Below are 25,211 nucleotides of genomic sequence, written 5' to 3' on the forward strand. Positions count from 1 at the left end.
TTATAAGGAATAATATATAGTTATTTGATTAATATAAGTCATAGATTAATTGGAATTAATTTGGTGACTTAAAAAGATTAATTAAATAAGAGGGTATAAACTGTCAATTGTTTGATAGTTACACTTTAGACTATAAATCCTTATCCAAGATAGGTTGGACGATTTCTAGGGCTTGAATAAGCCAAAATCGTCCATAGGGTTATCAAGGACAGGATATGGATTAACTTAAAGTCTAAGTTATCCAATTAGGGTTAAAGCTGTAATCCTTAAGGAGTCTACAAGTATAAATAGACCCTAGGGGTGAGGGAATTAGATACACCATATAAAGTAGAGATACTCTGGCCGAATTCCTCCCCTCTCCTCTCTCCTAAATCATCCTTCTTGCTATTGGTGTTTGTAAGCCATTAGAGGAGTGACATTTGTGACTCTAGAAGCTCCAAGACAACAAGATCAACAAGGAATCCAAAGGTATGGTTCTAGATCTATTTCAATGTTGTTATTTAACCTAATTAGCCATTAGAAGTCTTGGATTCAAAGCATGTTTAATTAGAAAGCCTAGATCCGAGCATTAGGGTTTTGCATGCGCACATAGGAAAGTTCTTATGGATAAAACCCATCAGAACTCACCCCGTACTTGGTAAAGGACTGCAATTTGGGATATGTCAACATCACTTGTGATGGGTGGTTGCAGTTATTTAAGATCCAAAAGCCGGTTTACGCTGAGTTGTGCTGGGAATTCTTTGCTACCATCTCATTTCGAGGTGGTAGTGAGTTCTATAATCCTAACGCAATCTCTTTCTCTTTGGGCGGGGAGCTGCGAAAATGCAGCATGGTGGAGTTTTCATGGAGGTTGGGTGTTTATGACCAAGACATGGTGATGAGAGACTATTTTGAAGCCTTCTTGGAAAATTGTTACAAAGAACTTCCCGAGGAGGTGGTGGCGTCTACATGGTGGAACACAATTTCCAACCGAGTCTACATTCCCTCCACCGCGCAAGAAGGTCACATTCGTTCTCCGATCCACCGACTCATTCACCGGTTTGTGGCTAGTACGATAAACATGCAGAACGATGGGGACAAAGTCCCCACCCTTGACATCTTCTATTTGTGGAGCATCATCACTCCATACGTTTTTTGCAACCTTCCTTACTGCATTGCCAAATTCCTTGCTGAGGGGGCAGTCAAAGAGAAGATCAATTCAAAGATAAATGGGGGCATGTTTATTACCCGACTTGCCAAGTCTTTTGGGATCTTGGATTTGCCACAAGCTCAAGCACTAACGGTTATCCACCCTCCACCATTCAACACTGCACTTTATAGGAGGGCACGGATAGTTGAAAAGTTTGGTGATTCCTTCACTATTCCACATGAAGATGAGCCAGCGGTCCCTGAGGAGCCGGGAAGGCGGGTCCGAAAAAGGAGCGAACGGGTGCGGGAAGATCCACCGGTTATTCCGGTAGAGGATAATGATGGTTGGAACCAAGTAGAGTACCGACACTACTTGGATGATATTGGGCGAGGGGTGAATTACACTAATCAATCTTTCGAGTACCTCTTTCAACAAATGCAAATTGCCCCGAGACCTGGACCCGGCTATCCCAATATCATGAATTGGGATGAGAGGATGCGAAGAAGAGATGGGTAAGGAGGAAGTGGAGCTGGAGGAGCTGGAATGGATGATGAAGATTGAAGAATTTGTTTTGTTTTTTTTTATGTTTTATGCTTATGATGTTTTGGTCTAGACAATTGTTAAATACTTTGGATTTTTATGGTGGTTGGATTATTAGTGTCACTGTTAGTTGTTTTTTTCAGGGATTGAAGATAGGGAAGCATACTAACTAGTGAGGGTCAAGAAAGGAATGAGAGACTTTTAAGCAATTATGGAGTCTTGTCCTTAGGATTGAGTCCGTGAGAGTCAAGGGTCATAGGAAGTGTTGCTACTGAAGGAATTCGAGTGAGGGTCAATTTACATTTCCGATTTCAACACCAAAGTCGAGAGAAGCAGCGACTAGAACAATTTTGGAAAAACACTCACTACTCGCCGAGTGCACAAACTCTACTCAGCGAGTACATGAGATATTACACGATCTTATTTTGCATCAAGGCCTACTCGCCAAGTCCACGAGCCTACTCGCCGAGTAGCCTGCTACTTTTGGAATTTCATAATTGCTTTGACCACTTTCACTGCAACATTCATACACTCTTTGTGAGGGATTGCTACTGGAGACTTTTTAACAACATTGTTCCGTGGAATTTTCGAGCTGTCAACCACATGAGACGCATGACACCCATTCCATGGATGAGCAGTTCCATGGCTAAAGTCAATTGAAGAAGGAGCTGACGAGGAGAGTGTCAACCTATTGACTGCTACCCCAGGGGAGTTTGTTCTAATTCTCTCTATATTTGCATTTTTATTTTGCATAATATCCAATGAGGGCATTGCATAAAATAAGTGTGGGGTAGGGGGTTAGTCACATATTAGAGAATGTAGAATCTTAATTTAGGCTAATTTAAAAAAAAAAAAAATGTTGCATACCAAAAATATGACTTAGGGATTTAATTTAGAAAATTTTGGTAAAAGGAAATTAGGATCCCATGTTAGAATTATGTTGATAATTGCATGAAAACTCAAATGTTTAGTTGAGCCTATATACGTTCTAGTGCATTTGTGGCTTCCTTATTTCAGTGAAATCATGAGACAAAAACACGACCTTGCTCAGCCTGAGGGATGCAATATGTTTAGCAGCCTAAACCTGAAATGTATCCAGGAAAATTGTTATCATTAGCCAATAAAGGTTGAGATTGAGCGCCCCTGCTTAAGCATGTAAGGATTTGAGTGAAAAAAGTGAGGAATACATGTAAAAAAAAGAGAGAGAGAATTACTAGAAAAATTGTAAGAATTTTGGAGCAAATAAAGTGAAGATCTAAAGATCAAAATTCCAAGAAATCCAAAAAGTTGAAGATACCAAAAATCAATCAATATAAGGTGGTGAATTCAAAGAGATCAAAGATCAAATTATCAAGGAAGTGAAGAATTCAAAGAGCTCCATAGTGGTATCGAAAAGTTGTAATTCTAGATTATGTACGCTTGGGTTGCTCAATTAAGAATACCTTGAGGGTAAAGAGGTTTTCTGAGAATGGATTCGGAGGGTTGCATAAAATGAGCATAGTTCGGGGTGAGTGGGCGAATGTTTATGAGGATTGTGAGTATTTGAAGTATGGGGGATCTTTAGGAAAATTTTAGACACAAATGCATGTGTTGCGGTCTTGGCATAATGGCTGGGTTAGATTGGAGTTATTAAATGTGATTCTAATATGCTTAAAATTTAGTTTTGCTTGGGGGCAAGCAAAAGTCAAGTGTGGGGTATTTTGATATGTGCATAATTAGTTAATAATTTAGCACATATTCTTAATCATTTTTAATTAATTATGTGAATAATATGGACAAAAGGTACTTAAAACGTTTTGAATTTTGTTTTCAGTCCAGAAGACATGCTTGGAAGTAAAAGGGAGCAAGGGAAAGCAATTGAAGACCAAAGAATGAAAATAAGATACAAAAGTGCACCTACTCGGAGAGTAGACGGCTTTACTCGGCGTGTACACGAGGATGTTCCAGAAGATAGCTACGATTCCTGATTCAAGACGGATAACTATGCACCTACTCGGCGAGTTGGTCCTGTTACTCGCCGAGTACACCTTGTTTTGAGATATCTATAAAAACCGAATCTTTATCCAAGGGGGCAACATCCCTGGCGATTTTTGAAGGTCAAGCTGCGACTAAGAGCCCTAGAAGACGCTGAGGAACCCTAAGCTTCAATCTTTTGAAGAATTCAAGCAACTAGGTTAATCCTACCACTTAGATTTAGGAATTGAATATGTTTGATCTAGTAAAACTTGTTTTTATGTTTGTTTCTACTGCAACTATGAACTAAATTCGTTTTTGTTTCTGTTTGGGGAATACCAAGGAACTCCTATGGTTTAATTATTAGTTTTTGTTTGATTGTTTATTGGTGATTTATTAAATTAAGTTTGTTAAAGAACCTTATGCATTAATCACTACTATTTTCTGTTAATTGGAAGACAATTAGGCTGCATGAACATCTCTTAGTTGTTAACCTCATATGTCTATGTGAAAACTAAACCATATGCTTAGAAGTAATGATTATGAAACTAAGATTAATAAAACAATAGGAAGATTAATGTGTGAGATTGTTTGAGAAACCATCAAACAAGAGGTTAATTGAATTAATAACTTAATTGACCACTACAAATCTTATTTAATCCAAATCATTAATCTAGGGAATTAATTGGTTTAAACACTTGATCACCGCTTAAATTAGTTAATTGTATAAGGGTTAGGAGTAATGAACATTAACCTAACCATTATAATTGGTAACCAATAACAATTAATCTATCATAAATACAAATAACCATAGGAGTGAATTGGTTGAACCTAAATAGAAACATCTTTATCAAATTTGGTGAAATAGTTGTTGCTTTAGTTATTTAGTTAATTTAGTGTGCCTAAGTTTCTAGTCTTGCAAAACTAGAAGAAACCCCTTTTACTTTTATTAGTTGTTTAGTTAAAATTAGTTATTAGTTTAATTTTCCATTCCCTGAGTTCGACACCTTACTTACTAATCTATACCACTAAAAGACAGGTTCACTGCCTTTGTGTTTTAACTTTATTAATTAAAAGTAGGGATAAAGCAAGTGCATTTTACACACATCACCCCTGTTAGGATTTTATGATTTGGGCTTCGGGATTTGGCCAACTTTGGGCCAGACGGAGTTGTTCCTTGCTGGACTATTTGGGTAAGAGTATTTTGGGCTAGTTTCTATAAGTGAGGCCCAATTAGGGAGTTGGGACCAGTTTGGAAAATTAGGCCAATGGTGGGCCTTGTATATGTGGAGTAGTGGATCATGAATTTGGTATTGGGCCTTGGCCCAAATTAGAGAAAAGGAAAAATGGAATATTATTATATGTGGGATTCTTGGTCAAGATGGATATTCCCATTTATTGATTTATTATTCTGGATAGTTTGATATTTTTGGTGAGATAGTGATTTGGGAATTTGATTCATCAGTTCAGATCGACATTGCGACGTGAGTTATCGTCTCTATATCCAAGGGTCTAAGGCACCAAGGTCAGCATTTTGAATTATTAATCGGATTTGTTGCTGTTATGATGGGTTAGATCGATATCCTGGTAGATAGGATGGTTATGCTTAGTGACCTATAGTTTGGTCTGACTATCTGTATGTTGGTAGGAGATTACTTGTTATATGTGCACATGATTGATTGGTAGTTGAGGGTATTCCATCCCGAGGATGATAGGAACCTAGTATGTTGTCTGTAGAGATTTTTATATGATTATCTGATATAGGTGCACATGTTTGATTGGTTATGGGCATTCCAACCTGATGGTTGTGGGCCGAGAGTATTCCATCCCGAGGATGATTGGACTCAAAGTATATGGGCATTCCAACCTGATGGTTGTGGGCCGAGAGTATTCCATACTGACGATGATTGGACTCGTAGTATATGGGCATTCCAACCTGATGGTTGAGGGTCGAGAGTATTCCATCTCAAGGATGATTGGACTCGCATTATATGGGCATTCCAACCCGATGATTGACTGGACCCATAGTATGTTGGCATTCTAACCCGATGGTTGATTGGACCCATAATATGTTGTTTGTTATTGTATCTGTATTGGTGTGTGTATGGATATTTTGGGAGGTAACTCACTAAGCCTTCATGCTTACATTTATCGATTATTGTTTCAGGTACAATGGATGACCTTGAGAAGGCGAAGGCGTTACCCTCGATTTATGATTATGATATATGGGAACCTTGATATGAAGCTATTTTGAAAACACTTTGTAGTAATTAATGGTATTTTGGATATTTAAGAAGTTTTAAATTTTCATGAATTTTATGGATGTTACATAATGCCCCTCCTTGCCCCGTTTGTGGCACACACTACCAGATCGACATGCTCTGACATGAACCTTTCCACAGTTCCTACAAGTATGGCCTTACTGACCTATAGAGCTAGAATCAGCGGCTTTGAACCGCTTCGACATCGGCTGCAACTGTGTCGGAGCCTGCCTTTTCTCTCTCAACTAAAGCTCTATCTCAAGCTTACGCCACCTGGAAGCCACCCACAACTATAACAAAGAATAACACCATTGAGTATAAACAAACTGCCTAATATCCGTCTTGAGCATGCTTAGATAAGGGTCATCAGAGCCTGCTTTGAAGCAAACTCAGGGAAAAACATAGCCCTCTCAGTAAACATCTAGGTGGTCTCCGTTACCGACTCCGATCCAAGCCTTAGGTCTAAAAACTCCTCAGCCAACCTCTCTCGCTCGACCCATGGAATGTAGCAAGTATGAAACATCTCGATGAACTGATCCTAAGATATCGTAGCTCTCTAATCAGCAAAATACGATCCCATAACAAGTCTCCACCAATTTTTCGCTCCATACCTCAGAAGATTCGAAGCGCACCTGACCTTTTGGTCAGCAGTGCATGAACAAGTGAAAAAACATCCATCCATATCAGATTGCCACCTCATGGCCACGATCGGGTTCTGAACTCCATCGAAAGTCAGAGACTTTGTATTATCGAAGTCTCGATACTGAAAGAGCCGCCATGTCCCAACACCTACAGTCGCCACGGCTGTAGTAGCCTTCTTAGCAATGGCTGCATAGCGATCATCAAAGAACTCCATCATCGCGGTCTTGATAGACCCAAAAGTCTCCAGAATCTGACCCCGGACAATAGCAACCACCTCCTCACGGATGATCTCCCTAATGCGGTACTCTGACAATGTTGGCCCACCCTGACTGCTAGCTCCTGATCCCCACCCGGATCCGATCTCAACTCGTCTTGTACTCACCGTAGTGAAAATACACCAAGAATATATCAGATAATTCATGTATCATAACGGTGAACCAAATCCCAACGAAGCCCTAGGGGTTGTGACTTCCTTGCTACGCATATGGGCCTGTGCTTTCAGTAGTACATGCCCATTCTACCTTCCACACCTACCCGTATTTGTCTTAAGGGTCATCACTCGTGTATGCCAGCCGTACATAACGTTGGAACCTATAAACATTTGAATATATGATCCTATCCTAAGCCCTTCATCAAACAAGAATAGGAAATAAGGCCAGACCATACACCAAACAACTACAGTAATGATGTCAATTCCATAAAAGAAAAGGCCCTAGGCTATCAGGCATCATGTAATCAGGCAATTCTATCATGCAATCCCTGAAGATCCCTAGCGTATCTCTAGCATGTTGTTCTAACATATCACATTATCAGATGACAATATGGTATTTTGGGGTCTACTGACTGGCTCCGACTGATCGTACACATCGCATCCTCCTTGAGTATTTTGAAAACCATTTGACAAAATCATTTTGAAAATATTTTACTTAGTTTGAGACTGGATTCACACGAGTGTTCCTCAAGTTCACTCAAACCAAGGCTCTTATACCAACTTGTAGCATTCATAAAATTCTTGAAAAACTTTAAACTTTTTAAACAACCACAAAATCATCATTGATTACAATTTGTTTCCAAAATAAGTTTAACATCAGAGAAATCCAAAAATCATAAAACAAGAACATGAGAAGGTGTATGATCACGCCTTCGCCTTGCCACGATCCTCTGAAATACCTGAAACACAATCTAAAACTATAAGCCAAAAGCTTAGTGAATTTTTCCCCAAAATACGACCACAATATATAATCGTAAATATCACAACAACAACACGCATGTAGAACCTTCAAAATGTCTGGACCACCGCACTAGGCCTTCAGCCTGTCTGTACCATTCTCCGAGCATTCAACCTGATTGGTTCGCCTTGCAGGCCTTTAGTCTATCTGGGCCGCCCTGGGTCTGTTGGCCTTCAACACAAAGCAGGACCTCCTCAACCCAACCACACACATATCGACATATACATAACTCATAAACATATAATCAATCAACAGACAAGCATAGATCATACAGATCAATAAGCATATCATCATCCTATCTACCAGGATTCAGATCTACCATATCACTATAGTAATCAACCATACGATAATCAGGATAACAATCCAAAGAGTCGACCTTGGTACCTTTGACCTGTAAATACAAAGAGGAAAAATCACCTCACAAGTATTGCAGAATGGATAAGGTCTGACTCCGAATCTTAACTCCTGACTCAATGCCTATAACCATCATGACCAATCCCATCAAAATCCTAAAATACCCAAAATGCCCTCAAAAGCCCAACTTGGTCAACCATGGTCAAAGCCAAAGTCAACGATCAAGGCCAACAGTCCATGTTGACCTAACATGTCAAGTGTATCAATGAACTCATCGAGTTTCTATAATACTCAAAAGGTCAGGAAAACCCTAGCCAACTCGTCGAGTTGATTGGACAACTCACCGAGTGTTCCCCAGCTTAACACATTTAGTTAATTCTTCGATTCTAGGGAATCTAAGGCTCAGATCTATATTCCAAATGTGTCTAAAAGGATAAAATTTCCAACTTTATCCTTTGGAGCTACTACAAATGCTCAAAAACCCATACACAAGGCTTGAAAACTCAAGGGCTTAACTATTAAGCAGAAAATCCTTGATATTTGAAACCCAACTTTTCTAGAAGAGATTCTAGCCTCAAAAATACCCCAAAGGTTAGTTATTTATAGCCATGCAATCTAATGCATTTCTTGAACCCAAATGGGTCTAAAAGGGAAAAATATTACCTAAACTCCATGGATGGCATCAAGGCTCGGCTAAAGACTAGATCCAACCCACTATAAGGTCACCTTGACCTAGAGATTCATAAAGTTGCAAGCTTTATGAAGTCGATCCATTGTAACATCCAAGAATAAGAAGAATAGGGGCAAAACTCAAGATCTAGCTACATAGATAGATAAAAAATCCGATCTTGAACACTTACAAAGGTCTAGAAGAGATTCCAACTAAAGATAAGAGCTTTGCTTTTTAGATCCTTACTTCCTTCTCCCAACCTTCTCATTCTTTTGCTCCAAAATGCCACACTAGCTCACATTATGAGAGGGAATGATTATTAGTGTTCAAAAACCCTGATGAAAGATCATCCTTAAGGACATAAAAAGATTTTATAGGGTGAAAGACCCTAAAATTTAAGGTTGCTCACCCAGCCACCAACACGTCAAGTTCTCCTCATCAACTCGACGAATTGGTCCAAAAAGATGCACGACCAAAAATCCTTTCAACACATCGAGTTGAGACCATCAACTCACCGAGTTCCAAGGGAAACTTGATTTTTAAAGAATAATCTCATACTTGGAAATCAGATGTTACATAAAATGCCATTCGTCTCATGTGTAGCACACGAACATATGACTGTACCACACGAACATGTGACGCTAACTTGATCCAAAGAATGAAAGATAACAATAAACTATTGTTTTTCTATTAATGTTTGGTTGCCCAACGCTATATGTTATCAAACATCTTTCTTGTATAACATTGACATGGTTTTGCTTCGATTGGATGCATTGAAGAAAGAATCGTCCTCGAGTTCATAGTCTTGAATTCTTCATCTTCTTCGGCGTCCCTCTCAAAACTCAATTTCTTTGTCGTATTGTACAATGAATTCATTCAACATGGTCTCGGAGTTAACAAATCCATCAAAAAAATGCATTGGTACTCTCACTTCGTTTGGTTGTGCTCATAAAACCAAATAAAATATCATTCAAGAAGGTTTTAGCCCAATGTATACGTTTGTTATACATGTCACTAATCCTCCCATTTTGCTTCAAATTGTTCAATGGTGTCATTATTTACCCATTATCTATGCATTTCATGAAATCACTATAACGGGAAACATATGATCGAAGGTGTTCAATTTCATGCCTCATGACATGTCATGAACATAAGTGATGTCAAGTATTTGAAAACACCTTTTTTTATTACATTACCCATTGCTTCGTCTTGATCAGTAATAATTGCCTTCGGTTACTTGTTAAACATACATTTGATGAAATGTTCAAAAAAAACCATTCCAATGTCTCATCCATATCGTTTTTAAGCAATGATCAACCAAAGAATATAGGCTGACTATGATGATTTACCCCAGTAAAGGGAAAAAAGCATCATGAATTTGTTAGTCATATAAGTGACATCACACACAACACTATCTCTGAATTTTGTATATACATCTGTTGATCTACCATCAACTCAAAAGATATTTCTACGATACCCATCATCAGAAAAATCCACAACAAAATACTAGTCACTATCAACTAATATTTTATCTTGAAAATGTCTTATAAGTCCATATAACTCCTTTCCTCTATGTTTTTTTCGTTGCTCAGATAAGACGTCAACACATTGCTTTGAAGTAACATCAACTACATATGAGGTTTTCTTTCTATTCACAATGTTTTTTAATCTGAGAAGGTTCCAACACTGTTTGAATACATTAAACCATAAGATATTTATATTATATTGTATAGTGGAACTTCTTATGAGATCGATGCTTCATCACCTTCGTCTATGTCATGGTTAAGTTGTGATTATGTGTGTCATTAAACAAGTCCACCAACAACTTCCTATCCTCTGTGTTGTTATTCAAAGTGTTCCTTGACATTCGGTTCTAACATCTCTATGACATTTTTTCTCATTTTCACTTGAAACATTTTTGTCCATCTGTTTGAAACTTTTTTAGTTGCATACATATATTTTCCGATAAGACTCATTTGTTTTTGTGTTTTTAATTGTGTCATCTCTACATATATAAAACACCATGCAAAAATGAATAATCATTATAAAGTGTATAAACATGATTGGGTCTATCAAAAACCTTTCCCACTGTCATTTCATCATTAACTTCATCTTCATCAAATTCAATGTTCACATCGATACTGTTTATTTTTTCATATTCATATATTGCTTCCCATAATCGTTTGTGTCAACATCTTCAGTTATATATGGTTCTATAGCTTGATTAGTTGCTTCAGTTTCACTTATCATGGAATGAACAAGACAACAATGCAAGTTTCCAAACAAAAGATTAACACCAATAATTGTTTTATATTAAATACAATTCAAACATTATACATAATAAAGCACAATAACAACCAATAATGGAAAACTCTGTAACAACGATGAATTTGGCAGGGTGGAAGTCTGGTCCGCGGATTCTGAAGACGATGAGGCTCGTAGGCCAACTCATGGGAGAAGTTTCAGTGCGAAAGAAGAAGATTTGGTGTTAATCTTTTGTTTGGAAACTTGCATTGTTGTCTTGTTCATTCCATGATAATAGTGGACATGGGAGTGATATCTGCTTTGCTGCAAGACCAATTTTTAAGCAAATCAGTGAATGCGATCAAATGATTAACAAGGTAAACTATATTCTTGTATCAATCAATATACAAGTGTCAAGATACAAAACTGAACTAAATGAATTAAAATTCACATTTTCTAGTATTAGTAACAGTCTGAAACAAACTCGCTTGACAAATTCTAAATTTACCGATCAAATCAGCAGGGTTTCATCAAAGAGTAAAGAGAGACGTATATGGATAGAGAAGATTGAGTCCGACTTAGCCAAGTGTAGGGGCGAGTTAATTTATTTGCAACGACACAATTTAATGCTTTTTAAATAACGTAATATTTTTTGTTTCATTGCGAAAAAGCTTTATTCTAATATTACTTAACTGCATCTTGATTGTGAGATAATATTACTCAAGATGCAGTTGAGTAATATTATAATAAAGCTTTTTCGCAATCAAACAAAAAATATTACGTTGTTTAAAAAGCATTAAATTTTCTCATTGCAAATAAATTAACTCATCTTAGACTTGGCTAAATCAGAATCAATCTTCTCTATCCATATGCATCTCTCCTTACTCTTTGACGAAACTGTGTTGATTTGATCGGTTAAGTTAGAATTTTTCAAGCGAGTTTGTTTCAGACTCTTACTGATACTAGAAAATGTGAATTTTAATTCATTTAGTTCAGTTTCGTATCTTGACATAGGTATATTGAGTGATTCAAGAATAGAGTGTACCTTGTTGATCATTTGATTGCCTTCACTGATTTGCTCAAAAACTGGTTTTACAGCGAAGCAACTATCACTCCCATGTCCACTATTAGTGGCGTATCTTCGTATCTGTGACACATCAATTGTCACCATGAAACATCTTCCTACAGAATGCGAATCTTCTTCTTTCGTAATGAAACTTCTCCCCAAGAGTTGGCCTACAAACCTCCTCGTCTTCAGAATCCGTGGACGAGACTTCCACCTTGCCAAATTCAACATCAACTTCTTTTTCCTTTACAATCAAAGCATACATTGAATTATCAGAGTTCTTTTTCTTCCTTATCTCTTCAAGCTTTCAGAGATGGTAGGTCTCATCATCTTCTCCTTTATTTTTTTCATTCAATCTTCGCAGCATGCATTCTCTGGCCAAGTGATTTTTGCCATGACAATAATTACAATCCTAGTCAAAGTCACCAATTAGCTTTTTTCCTTCTTTTCCTCTTCCTTTTGTGAGCTATTCACACTCTCCTCTTTTACCTTCTCAGAACTTTAGCTTCCCTGCCAGTTTCGGTTCTCAATGGAGGGAAACTAATTCTTTGCAAATCACTTTGGATTTGACACCATCAATACAAACTCTTCATTTGTAGGCTCACATTCATAAAGATCAGAATCTAAACCATCCTCCGCTACTTTCTTTCCATTCACAACGAGAGCCAAACATCCCATCCCATATATAACTTTTTCTTCTTTTGTAACCTCATTTTCATGTTACTTCAGGATTCCAACAAGCTTTTCCAAAGTATAATTTTTGAACTGCTCATGTGCCTTGACTGTTGACACCAGCGCCATCCATCCGGATCTAAGCCCATTCATGAACGTGGCCTTTTGTTCAATAATTTCACGTCCAATGCCATGTTTCATCATCCTACTTAGAAGATGATTGTATCGATTGAAAGTTTGACTCAGACTCTCTTCAAGCTTTTGTGAAAAGGCACCAAACTCTGAAAGCAAGAATGTTAGTGTGGAGTGCTCAAGATTTGCATCTGTATAGTAGAGTTCCTTAAGCCTATCCCAGATGGCTTTGGCTGTATCACATGAACTAACCAGAAGAAAAGTGTTAGCCATCAAAGAAAATTCAATGATTCTCATTTCCTTAACATTTCTAATCAATTTATCTTTCTCATCTTAAGGGACATCTTTAACATCAAGAAGAAGTTTGTTGTAGTCAGATTGAGCTTTAATAACTCTTCTGGTTCCGGTGTGAACAAATTCTCCAATAGTGATGGCCTCCCATATCAGATATCTGTTTTCTTCTAGACCAAGAACGTAGTCTTCGAAGTGAAGCACCCATAATTCATATTCATTGGGTAAAAGAATTGGGTTTCTACTGGTTGATCCAATGCTACTAGAAACGTTTATGGAGTTGATGTGAGAATCGTCGTGCTGCATGATGATATACCTTTTGAAACATGCTAAGAATCAGACGTGTATACTGATGTAGTTTTAGGGTAATATTAAAATCACATATTAGCATCAAATAAACTGTGATGATGACTGAAGCAGATCCAATAATAACAGAAACCCTAATGAATTTATAAACAGAAGAAATGCGTATAGATTACACAATCTCCTACTCTGATACCAATTGTTAGGATATTAATTAAAAGATCGATTAGATTCAAAACAGATTGAAAACAAAAACAAGAACAAGAACAAGACAATGATTCAAAATGTGCTTAATGATTATAAGCCACAGCCTCAGAAGAACTAGATCAAGAATTGGTACTGTAGAGGCGTGATTAGGGTTACAAGAATATTGCCAAAGTTATGAAACACGGTGCATGCATGCACCTTAAATACTCTAAACCTAATAAATAAATGACGGGTGGATAAGCCCAACCCGATAAAAAAATGAATTAAACAAAAAGGCACAATGATGCAACACAATATCTTCAAGTAAATAAATGACAGGCAGTTGACTTATCAAGTCAATATTTTCTAGAACCAGTTGTGTCATTCGAGCTTTAAAGTACACAAGATTCACAACTGGATCATCCAATAACTCCAAAAGCTTTCAAGTTTCGCACTTTTGTAAATGTAGCGAATGTCCAATCCACTGATAACGGTGCTGCCAACTACTCTTCTCGTTCCGTCTCAAGCATATGAAACCATAGTTCAAGACATGAGTGGTTGCAAGATTATTGCAGTGAAGGTCACAGGTGCTATCGAAACCGAAAGCTTCCCAAATGCAATGTTCAAGGTTGCGAAAGGTTCTGGTAGTCAAGTTCACAAATTCACTTTCGCAGACCTGCCTTGTCTCAACCCCTATGACTGGATCATGCTTTACAATTACTGTTGAGAGATGGACAAAAGTACGAGCCCATTATCGCCCACCTCAAGCTGATGCTAGTTTTGTATAGTCAAGAGGTGGGAAATGGATGTGGAAATAACCGTTGTGCTAAGAAGGAAGCCCTTTGTTCAACCTAAAGAAGCTTCAAATGGTTTTGAGAAGTTAAAACTTGGGAAGGTTTATAATGAAGGGTGGTATGTGGTATTTCAGGCAAGGGAACGAAATGATGCAGGTTTTCACAAGGTATGTATCATTCTTCTTGACAAGCATTTGTACACCACTACCTTCCTGGAATATATTTTGGAAATGGTCCATAACTTCAAGGGTAATAGCCAGGGAGACAAAAAAATGTTTTTCTGATATGATTCAATGGTACATCCAAGTTGTGACAACCTGAAATTTTCCATTCTAATCAAACCATTTCAATCCAATAGAAGTAGAGCAGTTATAGTGAAAATTCAGACTTAGAATATAAGTTTAGCAGTTTCAGGGTTTTACACCTAAAGAGATATTAAGAGAGTGGTTGCACTAGGATTTTGTGCAACACTGTAATTCCATTACCCTAGATCATTAGAATCCATTCCGAGAATAGAAATATTTTCTGCCAAAAAAATCTCTGGACTATAAATAGAATTCTGAACCAAATTGGTTCATTAGTTGAATTCCATTTAGAGAAAATCCAATTTCTCTCTCACGGATCTTCGGGTTTTCATCCCAGATTGTGAGTCTACTTCCCTAGATGTGTTTTAATACTTGTTATATGCTTAATAACATTATTTACATGTCCAAAACACAAGATCCGGGAGCTTACGGCCCAAGAACATTCTTGGGGTGTAAACTCCAAAACAAGGCCTAAAGGCCATCTAGTCCCAATTCCTTGTTAGGTATCTAGGTTAGGATGATATGTATGAACATATGAGACTAGAAATCAATCAAAACCATTTAGTTTTAGGAGTTTACGGCCAAGGAACATCTCCTGGGCCGTAAACTCCAAGTGAAGGCACAAATGAGTGCCTAATGTTCCCTTAGCCTTAAAAGAAAAACCTAGAAGTCTTAAACTCATGATTTATGCCAACAAAACCATTAGAAATCATGGCTAGAAGGGAGTTTACGGCCAAGAAGCTCCCTAGGCCGTAAACTCCATGTTTTAGGTGCCAAAATGCCTTAAAACTTTCCCTAAGGCTTGGACTCTATTTTAGGCAAATACCCTAATGTGTTTAGGACCTAGGAAACATAAGAAAAGCACAAGTATTGAAGAGTTTACGGCCAAGAGTGGTTCTTGGGCCGTAAACTCCCATAAAGGGGTCAAAGGACACCCTAAACACTTCCTTAGGCCATGAGACAATTTGGGCATGTACCTAGATGAGTTATGGACTAGCTAAAACATTTAGAACCCCATGTGTGAGGGAGTTTATGGGCTAAAGGGTTCCAAGGCCGTAAACTCCATAAAATGGTACCATTTAGTGCCATACACCCTCCTAAAGCCAAGTACAAAAGCCTAGACTTGTTCCTAGAAATGTTTGAGACTTGAAAGCACCATAAGAACCCTCCCAAGGGAGTTTACGGCCGTAAAATCCAAGGGAATAGGGTCTTTGGGCCGTAAACTCCCCAAAGGAGTCAATATGGTGCCCAAAAACTTGTTTAAGCCTAGAAACAATTCCCCACTAGAGTTGTGATAATTCTAAGCTCCATTTAAGCCTTGGTTGAGAGTTTACGGCCATGAGCTTACTCCCCTGGGCCGTAAACTCCAATGAATATGGTCTTTTGACCTTAAACTTCCATTAGGGGCATTGCACTCCTTTGTTGCAACCCATTAGCCTCCTAGCATTTGGCCAAAAGTGTTGTCCTCGCGTTAAATGTTTATACATGTATAATTAGTGATTAAACCTCTAATTATTTATATACATATGTTTACATATGTAATTAGGATCATTGTGTGTGTCTAAGCCTTCACTTGGCACCAAGCACTTGTCCGATCCTTCCGTACGATAACAACCCGTTCAATTCCAGTCACTTACTGCAGGTGAGTTCATACCCCTTAACTAATGTTTTAAACTGTTTTAAATGTTTTATGGGGGGATACAAGTAGAATCATGCTACTTATTATGTCAATCACATGTGATTAGTAAGTAGGATTATACTACTTATTACATCAATCACATGTGATTAATATACAACATTCAAATGATTTGGCTACTCATTAGCCGTTTTACCAAACAGTTTCCTTCAAATGACTTTTTATAAACATTTTATATGTTTTAAACTCCTTTTTACACTGTACAGCTTACTCCGTACATTACCCTTCAAACTTATTTACAACTGTGTTTCAAACAAATGTTTCCTTATACTTAAACTGTTTTATTAAACTTATGCCTTCAAATTGTTTTATAGATTGACACCAAGTCGATCTTTTCTTAAAATAATATTTATGTTTCAAATGTCTTACAAAACTTATTTATGCTTTTATATTATAAATTGCATGCCTCTATATGTATAGTTATATAAGAAATGTTTAAAAGACTTAGGAAGGCTATCAACCCTATTTCCTTTTCGCGCCTTGAGATGTGGTCTGGTGGGATATCGGGTATTCGTCCGAAAGTCATTTAAATATTAGTTATATATCATGTGTACATATATAGTCATAAAAAGTCCTTCCAGTTCAACATATGCCCTTGGGTAGCAAGGGTATACATCCATGTCCATACTTACCGGATAGATTACTAGTAAACTACCATATGAGTAGTTTAGAAAGATATTAGAACAATTACTAGAACGCGATATCATACAAATGAGTCGGTTCATTCATGAGTCAATACCTTCTAGAACATTACAGTACATTACTATACTTGCTAGATAGAGAGAACACACATTACGGCTAGCACTTTTACACAAGTACATATACATGATTACTTTTACATGACTACACTTACATGAGCACATTTACATAAGTACATATACATGATTACTTTTACATGATCATACTTATAGGAGCACTGTTACATAGATATATCAGGAGGAGTCCTATTACATTTTATATGTATCAACTCTGTTATCAAAATCCTCATTCTTATCTTTACTTTGTGATTCAATCACATAATCGACGAGATAGATTGGATTTAATATCCTAGTACCAAAGGATACGTTGCGGATTGACCATTCCTAGAACCTCTGTTAGCTACAGAGGTAAAAGCACATCCACGGATGTCAATGGTTGGTACCATTACAGGTATACTTTAAGGGACTAACTATTCCTATACCCAGCTGTTAGCAACAGAGGTAAAAGTACGTCTACGGATGTCTTAAAGTTAACAAGGTTAGTTACCCTAGTACCAAAGGGTAATATTCAGGTTAGTTATATTATTACCTTTATTGTGTGACTCATTCACATAATCATTGAGGTGAATTATATTTAGGTATCCTAGTACTAAAGGATACAATTTCTTATAATGAAAATAATAGTAACACAGTTAAGTCTTGGTAGAAGACTCCTTTTGTTACTAATAGGAATCATAGGGATTCTAGGGTTTTTCAAACACTTACAATTCATATACACATTAAAATTCTTACACTACATAGACTTACAAATTCTTACATACAAATTAAGACACTAAATACTTATGATCTCACCAGCTTCAAAGCTAATACTCGCTTTCAAAATTACTTGAATCCTCAGGTCATCATAGACAGGTACCGATGCAAGGAGAAAGGAAGATGGAGCTTGTTCAAGACTTATCTTTCATTTTGATTTATGCTATGATGTTTATCAAAATTTGACAGAACACAATTGTATAATAATTATTTTATTAATGCAATGGATGATGTTGTTGCTTGTTTACTACTTTACATTATTGTTGATATTATAGATGACGTCCTCTGCCCCAGAACGTTTCCGCCGTTCTTGGTTTTGGGGTGTGACACAGGTTCGCAAGGTTCTGCTAAGCATAATTCCAAAAGTTTTTGAAGTACAGAAGCAAACTCAGCCCTGATAGACTCTCCTTAATTCAAGCAAAGGGGAGATTGTTGAAGATATTATGTTGCTTCATTAAGCCTTTTTGTTTAATTTATTTTGTTATCGGGTTGGGCATGTCCACGCATCATTTATTTATTAGGGTTAGAGTATTTATGGTGCATACATGCACCATGTTTCATAACTTTGGCAATATTCTTGTAACCCTAATCACGCCTCTACAATACCAATTCTTAATCGAGTTCTTATGAGGTTGTGGCTTATAAATCATTAAACACATTTTGAATTATTGTCTTGTTCTTGTTCTTGTTTTTGTTTTCAATCTGTTTTGAATATAACTGATCTTTCAAGGATTAATATCCTAACATATATATATATATATATATATATATATATATATATATATATATATATATATATATATATCTTTACTATCTTATAAAACAAATACCACTATTTCTAAAAATAGATTGAATAAAATAATAATATTTTTTTAAGACGTCCAAATCATTAAGCTAATTGTACAACTAATCACTAATAAAATAATATTAAAATTTAAACAAACTCCTATAAATCTTCTCTTCCAAGGTTTTGACCAGATCTTTTTTCATCTAAATAAATACTCAACACCCTATAATTTGGTCATTTCATGAATTTTCTTTATTTTTAATATGATATGTTTCCTAAAACAAATTAATGATTGAATTGAAAATAATCATTCTCTATCAAAAAGAAATTAATTGTCGAAACAAACTATTTGTCGCTCGCCGCTTTGCGCGGGTAAACGGCTAGTGTATATATATATATATATATATATATATATATATATATATATATATATATATATATATATATATATATATATATATATATATGATGTAGTTGATAACGATCCTTCTGTTTCTTGTACTTGAGAAGCCATAAACAATAGATGAATGGTGATGCATGATGCTGAATGGTGAATTAGTGATCGACATCCGACTTGGATATAGAAATGTTTTTGGAGTTCACTTTGAAGGCTAAGACCTTAATACTTGATATTGAAAAAAGATTTGAGAATTTTTAATTTCTGCAAGGCAAAGTTCAACAATACTGAGTCTTCTCAAAGATAATCACATGCTCCTGAAGATGTAGTTATATTTGATGATGAAAATGACTTCATGGGTGGTTTAATAGTACAAGTGGATTACCTATCGACATCAACAAAAATGGAGTTGACATGATACTTAAATGAGTGATCACTTAAATACAATAAAGATTTTGATATTCTACTTTGGTGAAAAAAAATGCATTTCTTTACCCTATTCTAGCTCGTATAGCGAAATGTATAACTTTTATTTTTTTTTATTTTTTTTTTATAATTATATTTTAACACTATGTTTGTATAGTTGATAGATATTTTAGGACTACAAATTTCTACTGCAGCGCCCGAGGCGACTATTATTACGAAGGACAGATATTAGATCCATACATAACAAATTTGCCAACTAATATATTAGAGGCTTGGGTTTCTACCCAAGATTGAGTAAGGAAACCAAGAAAGCCAATTATAAAGTTTTCAAGGATGATGACGTTGAGAAGTAGTTGGAAAACGCGATAAACAATGGACGTAAAAAGAGAAAACAACCATTCAATATTTTCCAATAGTTACTTTGAATTTGGTCATTGTTATTTTGGAAAAAACTTAATATTCATATTTTAATTTGGATACTTAATGTTTAATGTTTAAATATAAATTGTTTAATATTTTTTTCTTGAAATAGATATATAATTTCCTTATTTGGATTATTCATGTCATTTCAGTTTATTTGGGTTATTCAGATCATTTCAGTTTATTTGGGTTATTCGATTCAAAAGCATAGTGTACATGTTTATTTGAGTTATTTCAATCATTTCGGCTTAGTAACCTAACTAACACTCGTATTACCTGAACCGAACTAGTCAGGTATTAGTATAATCGGTTTGGGTTTTGGTTCTAACTTTTCACTAAATTCGTTATTCAGGTTATTCAGGTCTCGTCCGGTTCGAGTCGAGTCGAGTCGATTCCGACTCAAAGCACATCCCTACTATCTATGATATTTTGATCGGTTGTAATTGGATGTAAAGTTGGATAACATAACTCATGCTTGAATATAAACAACAACAGATAGCAAAATTCTATTAATCCATTGAATGGATCCAATTTGATATGTTGAAGTTGGATAACTAAAGTAAATATCCAACAGATAAAGCTTATTCAATCCAACGTTTAATTGGATCGGTTCGGTTGATATCAATTGGACAGGATCGGTTGGCATTATACAATATTTAAAGAATGATTGGAAAACATTGAAATATCAAACTATGAACCCTTTAGTCTTGATAATAAATCAATTTTTATACAAATTAATAGGTTGATTTTGACAAGTTTTTTTATAGAAAATTGCTGTGTAATCTGATCACTAACGTACCTAAAAGAAATTTGATTTTATATGAAGAAAGGGTTCTTGTTCTTGCTGGTATACACAAGAGGGCAAATATGTTCAAGAAGCTTTTATCCGTACAGAAACAATTTGTGGTTGGGAAATCATCACTACTCGATCCATGCATGATCATCTAATCTAAAGAAATAAATCTACCACATGTACACGGCCATGGCGCCATGTTCTTGTTTGAAAAACATGATCCTCACGTAAAGCTGAATTCATCCTTTCCTAAATCCATAGAAGATTTTGTAGATATTGGAATCGAAGCATACCTTGATGAAAAATCACGAAAAAACAGATCATTATCTTCCGTATAAGATTGACCTTCATCAAAATTGAGTGAATAACTCGTCGCATCGTACTGGAATTTCGATGGTTTAGATCGTTTCTTCTTAAACCTGCGGATAAACGTCTTCCACTTTGGACCAGCAAACAGTTCAGACCACTCCCGAATCTTCTTGAACGGCGTCAATCCCTTACACCACCATCGACGACCGTCGTTCTTACCGTCCTCCGTGATCAGTTCCCACCAATTCGATCTAAAATCAACCGGCGGAAGATTCGATTGCATGCATGGCATCCAGTAGCAACATCCTCTCCGGGACAAAGCGGCTTCATGCAGTGGTTGTTCTTCGATGTCGGACTGTTCCAAGAAGATGTCTGAAACAGGGATCAATTGTGACGCCATTAGTGATTTGGGAAATCAGTAGGAAAAATAATGTGGGTTTCGTGAATTGTTGATCGCAAAACCCTAATTCTTCTTCGCTGCTGTTTCTGCCTCTCACTCAATAAGTATCGTTACCTCTAGAGAATATATACAAAGCCTAGTGGGCTACGATCGGGACACGAGGGATTTAGTTGCCAATGAGAATATGACACGCGTTATATGTATAATAACTAGATTATAGCCCGCGTTAAACGCGGGAAACGTATAAAAAAACATATAATCATTTATAGATATTGTATAATGATTATAAAAAATATATATGGTTATTGGTATTATTGAAATATGTAGAAAATACATTGAAAACGATAAATATATATAATCATTGAAAGACATCTTTGTAGACATCATTTTTTGTTTTATTAGTTGAACGATTTTCCTCGTCTTATATAGTTATGATATTTATATATTTATAAGCATTTTAATTAGACGTTCATTGCATAATAATGTTACCTAATTTAAACATATATTGACAATCAATATACCATTTTTTTATTGCATTAAATATTAACAACTATTTCATTTATTCAAATAAAGTTATGTAATATAATTTATAAAATGTTAAATGTTATATAGATTTAATTTTAGTATATCATCAATGGAGATTCTTTTCTAAATCGTGATTGGTTTATTTTAAATTGATTATAAATATAAATGTTAGCTTTTATGTTTGTTCTTATTTATTTAGTGTTCGCAAAAATTTTGCATTAGTTTTGGCGCAACTTTGAATAATTTTAGTATATCAGTTTAATTTGATATATCTGTCAGTTATATGAAATATCAAATAATGACATTTTATTACTATTGTGACAATTTAGTTTATATATTGTATTTTCACTAATCTTAACGGTCTTATTTTTTCTAATAACCGTAACGCTTTTACTAAATGTACTTTTTACAAATCTCCTAATATCTTATAATTCTAATCTTACTTTATAATTTTTCATAACTATGTTATTTTCAAGATTGACTGCTTTAATAGTGTTTTTTTTTTCAGTCTATTCAATTTTATATTTCATTGTACAACATTATCGTTTGTATGTATTATGAAATTTCACTTTAAAAATGTTTAATGTTTACACCTTGATATTAATTTTTTTAATAAACTCATGTAATAATTATGGAATATATATCTCATTTTAATTAACATTCACTTCCTTTATTATATCAAATTCCTCATTAAACGGATATACTTTTGGAAAATAATAATTATAATAGGGCAGCATTATCTAAAACGTAAATGTTTGATATACTTTTGGAGGAAAAAAATCAGGATCATTAAAAAAATTTATATAAAGAAAATACAAATTTAAATTTGTTGAAATTATGGATGAAATTACTGACGAAAATTTATTTTGGAAAGAGTTGTATTTTGTAAGGTATAATAATATTACAAAATTTGAAATATCTATATTTGTTGTGTAAATTAATAAATTTTATTGTTACTATACGAAGATAAAAAAGTAGGTTGATATGATATATAAAAACATAATAATTTCAATGATATTTTAAAATCATGCCAAAATTAACCGGATTCTTATGACATAAAAATTAAAAAAAAAAAATCATAATCATCTCTAATATATAAAAGTAACATTTTCGTAATTAATGTCAGTTCCCGGGATAGTTAATTTTTGTTTTGTTAAAGATACCTAATACATTTTCATGTTTATTTGAAAAGTTTCAGAAAAGCAGTTAACTGATTTCATGTAATTTGTGAGAAAGAAAATCGAAATATATGAATACATACATTTGATATAGGAACAAAAAATGATCGAAAAAAATATAAAAAGCGAAAGAAGGTACTGACCTTCTAACGTACAAGAGCGAATGTTGATAGCAGAGAATGATGATGGAAGTTATAAGCATTATTAACGATATTGTAGGAGAATGTTTGAAGAAAAGAAACGATTGAAAATAAATGTGAGTCGCGGATTCAATGATGAATCGTATATGTATGTGATAATTTGAATATGGTTTTTCGGTATTAATGATTTCCTAATAAAAAAAGATTTTATATTACTGGTTTACTAATATAAACGAATTTATATTAATGGTTGATATTAAGGCCTTGATTGAAATGATTTGTTAGTAATATATTTTTAAAATTGATCATATTAAAATCTTAATAACTGAAAATTCAAGATGTAAAATATGGAAAGCTTTTATTGGAATTAAATACATTCCATTTCAACGAATGTAAGTTATTGATTGATGATTGGAGAAGATTTATTGGAATTAAATACATTCCATATGGGGAAGATGATGTCAGCAATTTGATCTAAGGGTGGAAAAAATAAGATTGAAATACAATTAATGGTCCAGATTATTTAAGATGATGTCATAAAGTTTCTCTTTTAATAATATTTAAGATATGTCAATCTTAATATATCATAAAATAAATAGTTTCCTTTTATAGATACATATAAGTGAGTAGAGATGAGCGTTGGAACCGGACTGGAACTGGTATTACGATAGTATAAGAACCGGTAATTGGACCGCCGGTTTTAATATCGGTTTCGGTCCCGGTTTTTCGATTATTTTTCCAAACAAGAACCGGTTAAAAATGAAGTGAAACAAATGAGGTTTTTCGGTTAAAAATTAAGTGCAATTAATTTAGATGTAATTCATAATACTTAAATGTTATTAAGTTGGCTTCCAAAAAAACATAATATTCAATAATCAAGTTTAAAAAAAAAACATAATATTCAATAATCAAGTTTCAAAAAACATAGCAGTGTTCAAAAAACAAACTAATCCTATATATTAAATTTAATACAATTCAACCAATCAAGTTTAAACAAAAACAATTCAACCAAAAATGTTGTTAGCATTTACTAAAATGTAAAGGTCGTATAAAAATATGACAAAAATTGAAAGTAAAAAGTACCCATAGCTACTTCATCGTCATTTAAAATGCCGTCAACGTTATCTATTGTAGGTTTTCTACTATTTCTAAACCAATATTGGGCACATAACAAAGCTTCAACTATCATGTTCGACAAGTTAGCACGATAGTCGGTTAAAACTCTACGACTTGTACTAAAGGCAGACTCCGATGCTACAGTTGAGATTTGTATCCCCAAAATATTTGTTAAAAAATAAATTATTGTTAAATGTTTTGTCCTTCATGTCGGGTATCAAATGAACAAAGTTGACTTTGGTTGAGTATTTTTTAAGATGTAGGTTCATATCTAAGATTTCCCGGATTAATCGATGGACTAAAGATTTTGTTGAAGCCGAAACATTCTCTGTTTTCGTCTTAAACTTTTCAAGGAAACCCACCATCTCTTTTATCGCCTCAAACTCCAAACAATCCGATACTCTTTGTAGATCCTTCTCATACGATTTTTCTATCAAATTTCAAAAATAAAAACCAATTAACTTTCATATATAAATAAATGAAAAAAAATACTACATTGATATGTTGTCTTTCAAGGCCTGTATATAATTCAATATTTATCCAACATATAATTTTTTAAATTCCAAACTGAAGTATAAAGAGTAAGCTACATGTTGAAAAAAAAATCAAGTGATTCTGACTTCATATGAGTGAGTTAGACTATTTTAAAAACCGCGACACAATAATAAAATGTGTTGAAACAAAAAAATGATGCATTGATATGTTGTCTTTCAAGGCTTGTATCTAATTCAATATTTAACCA

At 34.8% G+C, this 25,211-nt stretch overlaps 1 protein-coding gene across 1 annotated transcript; it reads right to left on the reverse strand.

Moving 5' to 3' along the window:
* Window positions 1-21,024: 21,024 nt before the first annotated feature.
* On the reverse strand, window positions 21,025-21,510 carry LOC145035963 (uncharacterized). Its single transcript, XM_078984457.1, has one exon. It carries the CDS (start codon window positions 21,508-21,510, stop codon window positions 21,025-21,027), a length of 486 nt encoding a protein of 161 aa, XP_078840583.1.
* Between the last annotated feature and the right edge of the window lie 3,701 nt (window positions 21,511-25,211).

This window comes from Lactuca saligna, chromosome 3, assembly GCF_052625555.1.
Source record: "Lactuca saligna cultivar CGN05327 chromosome 3, ASM5262555v1, whole genome shotgun sequence".
NCBI lineage: Eukaryota > Viridiplantae > Streptophyta > Magnoliopsida > Asterales > Asteraceae > Lactuca > Lactuca saligna.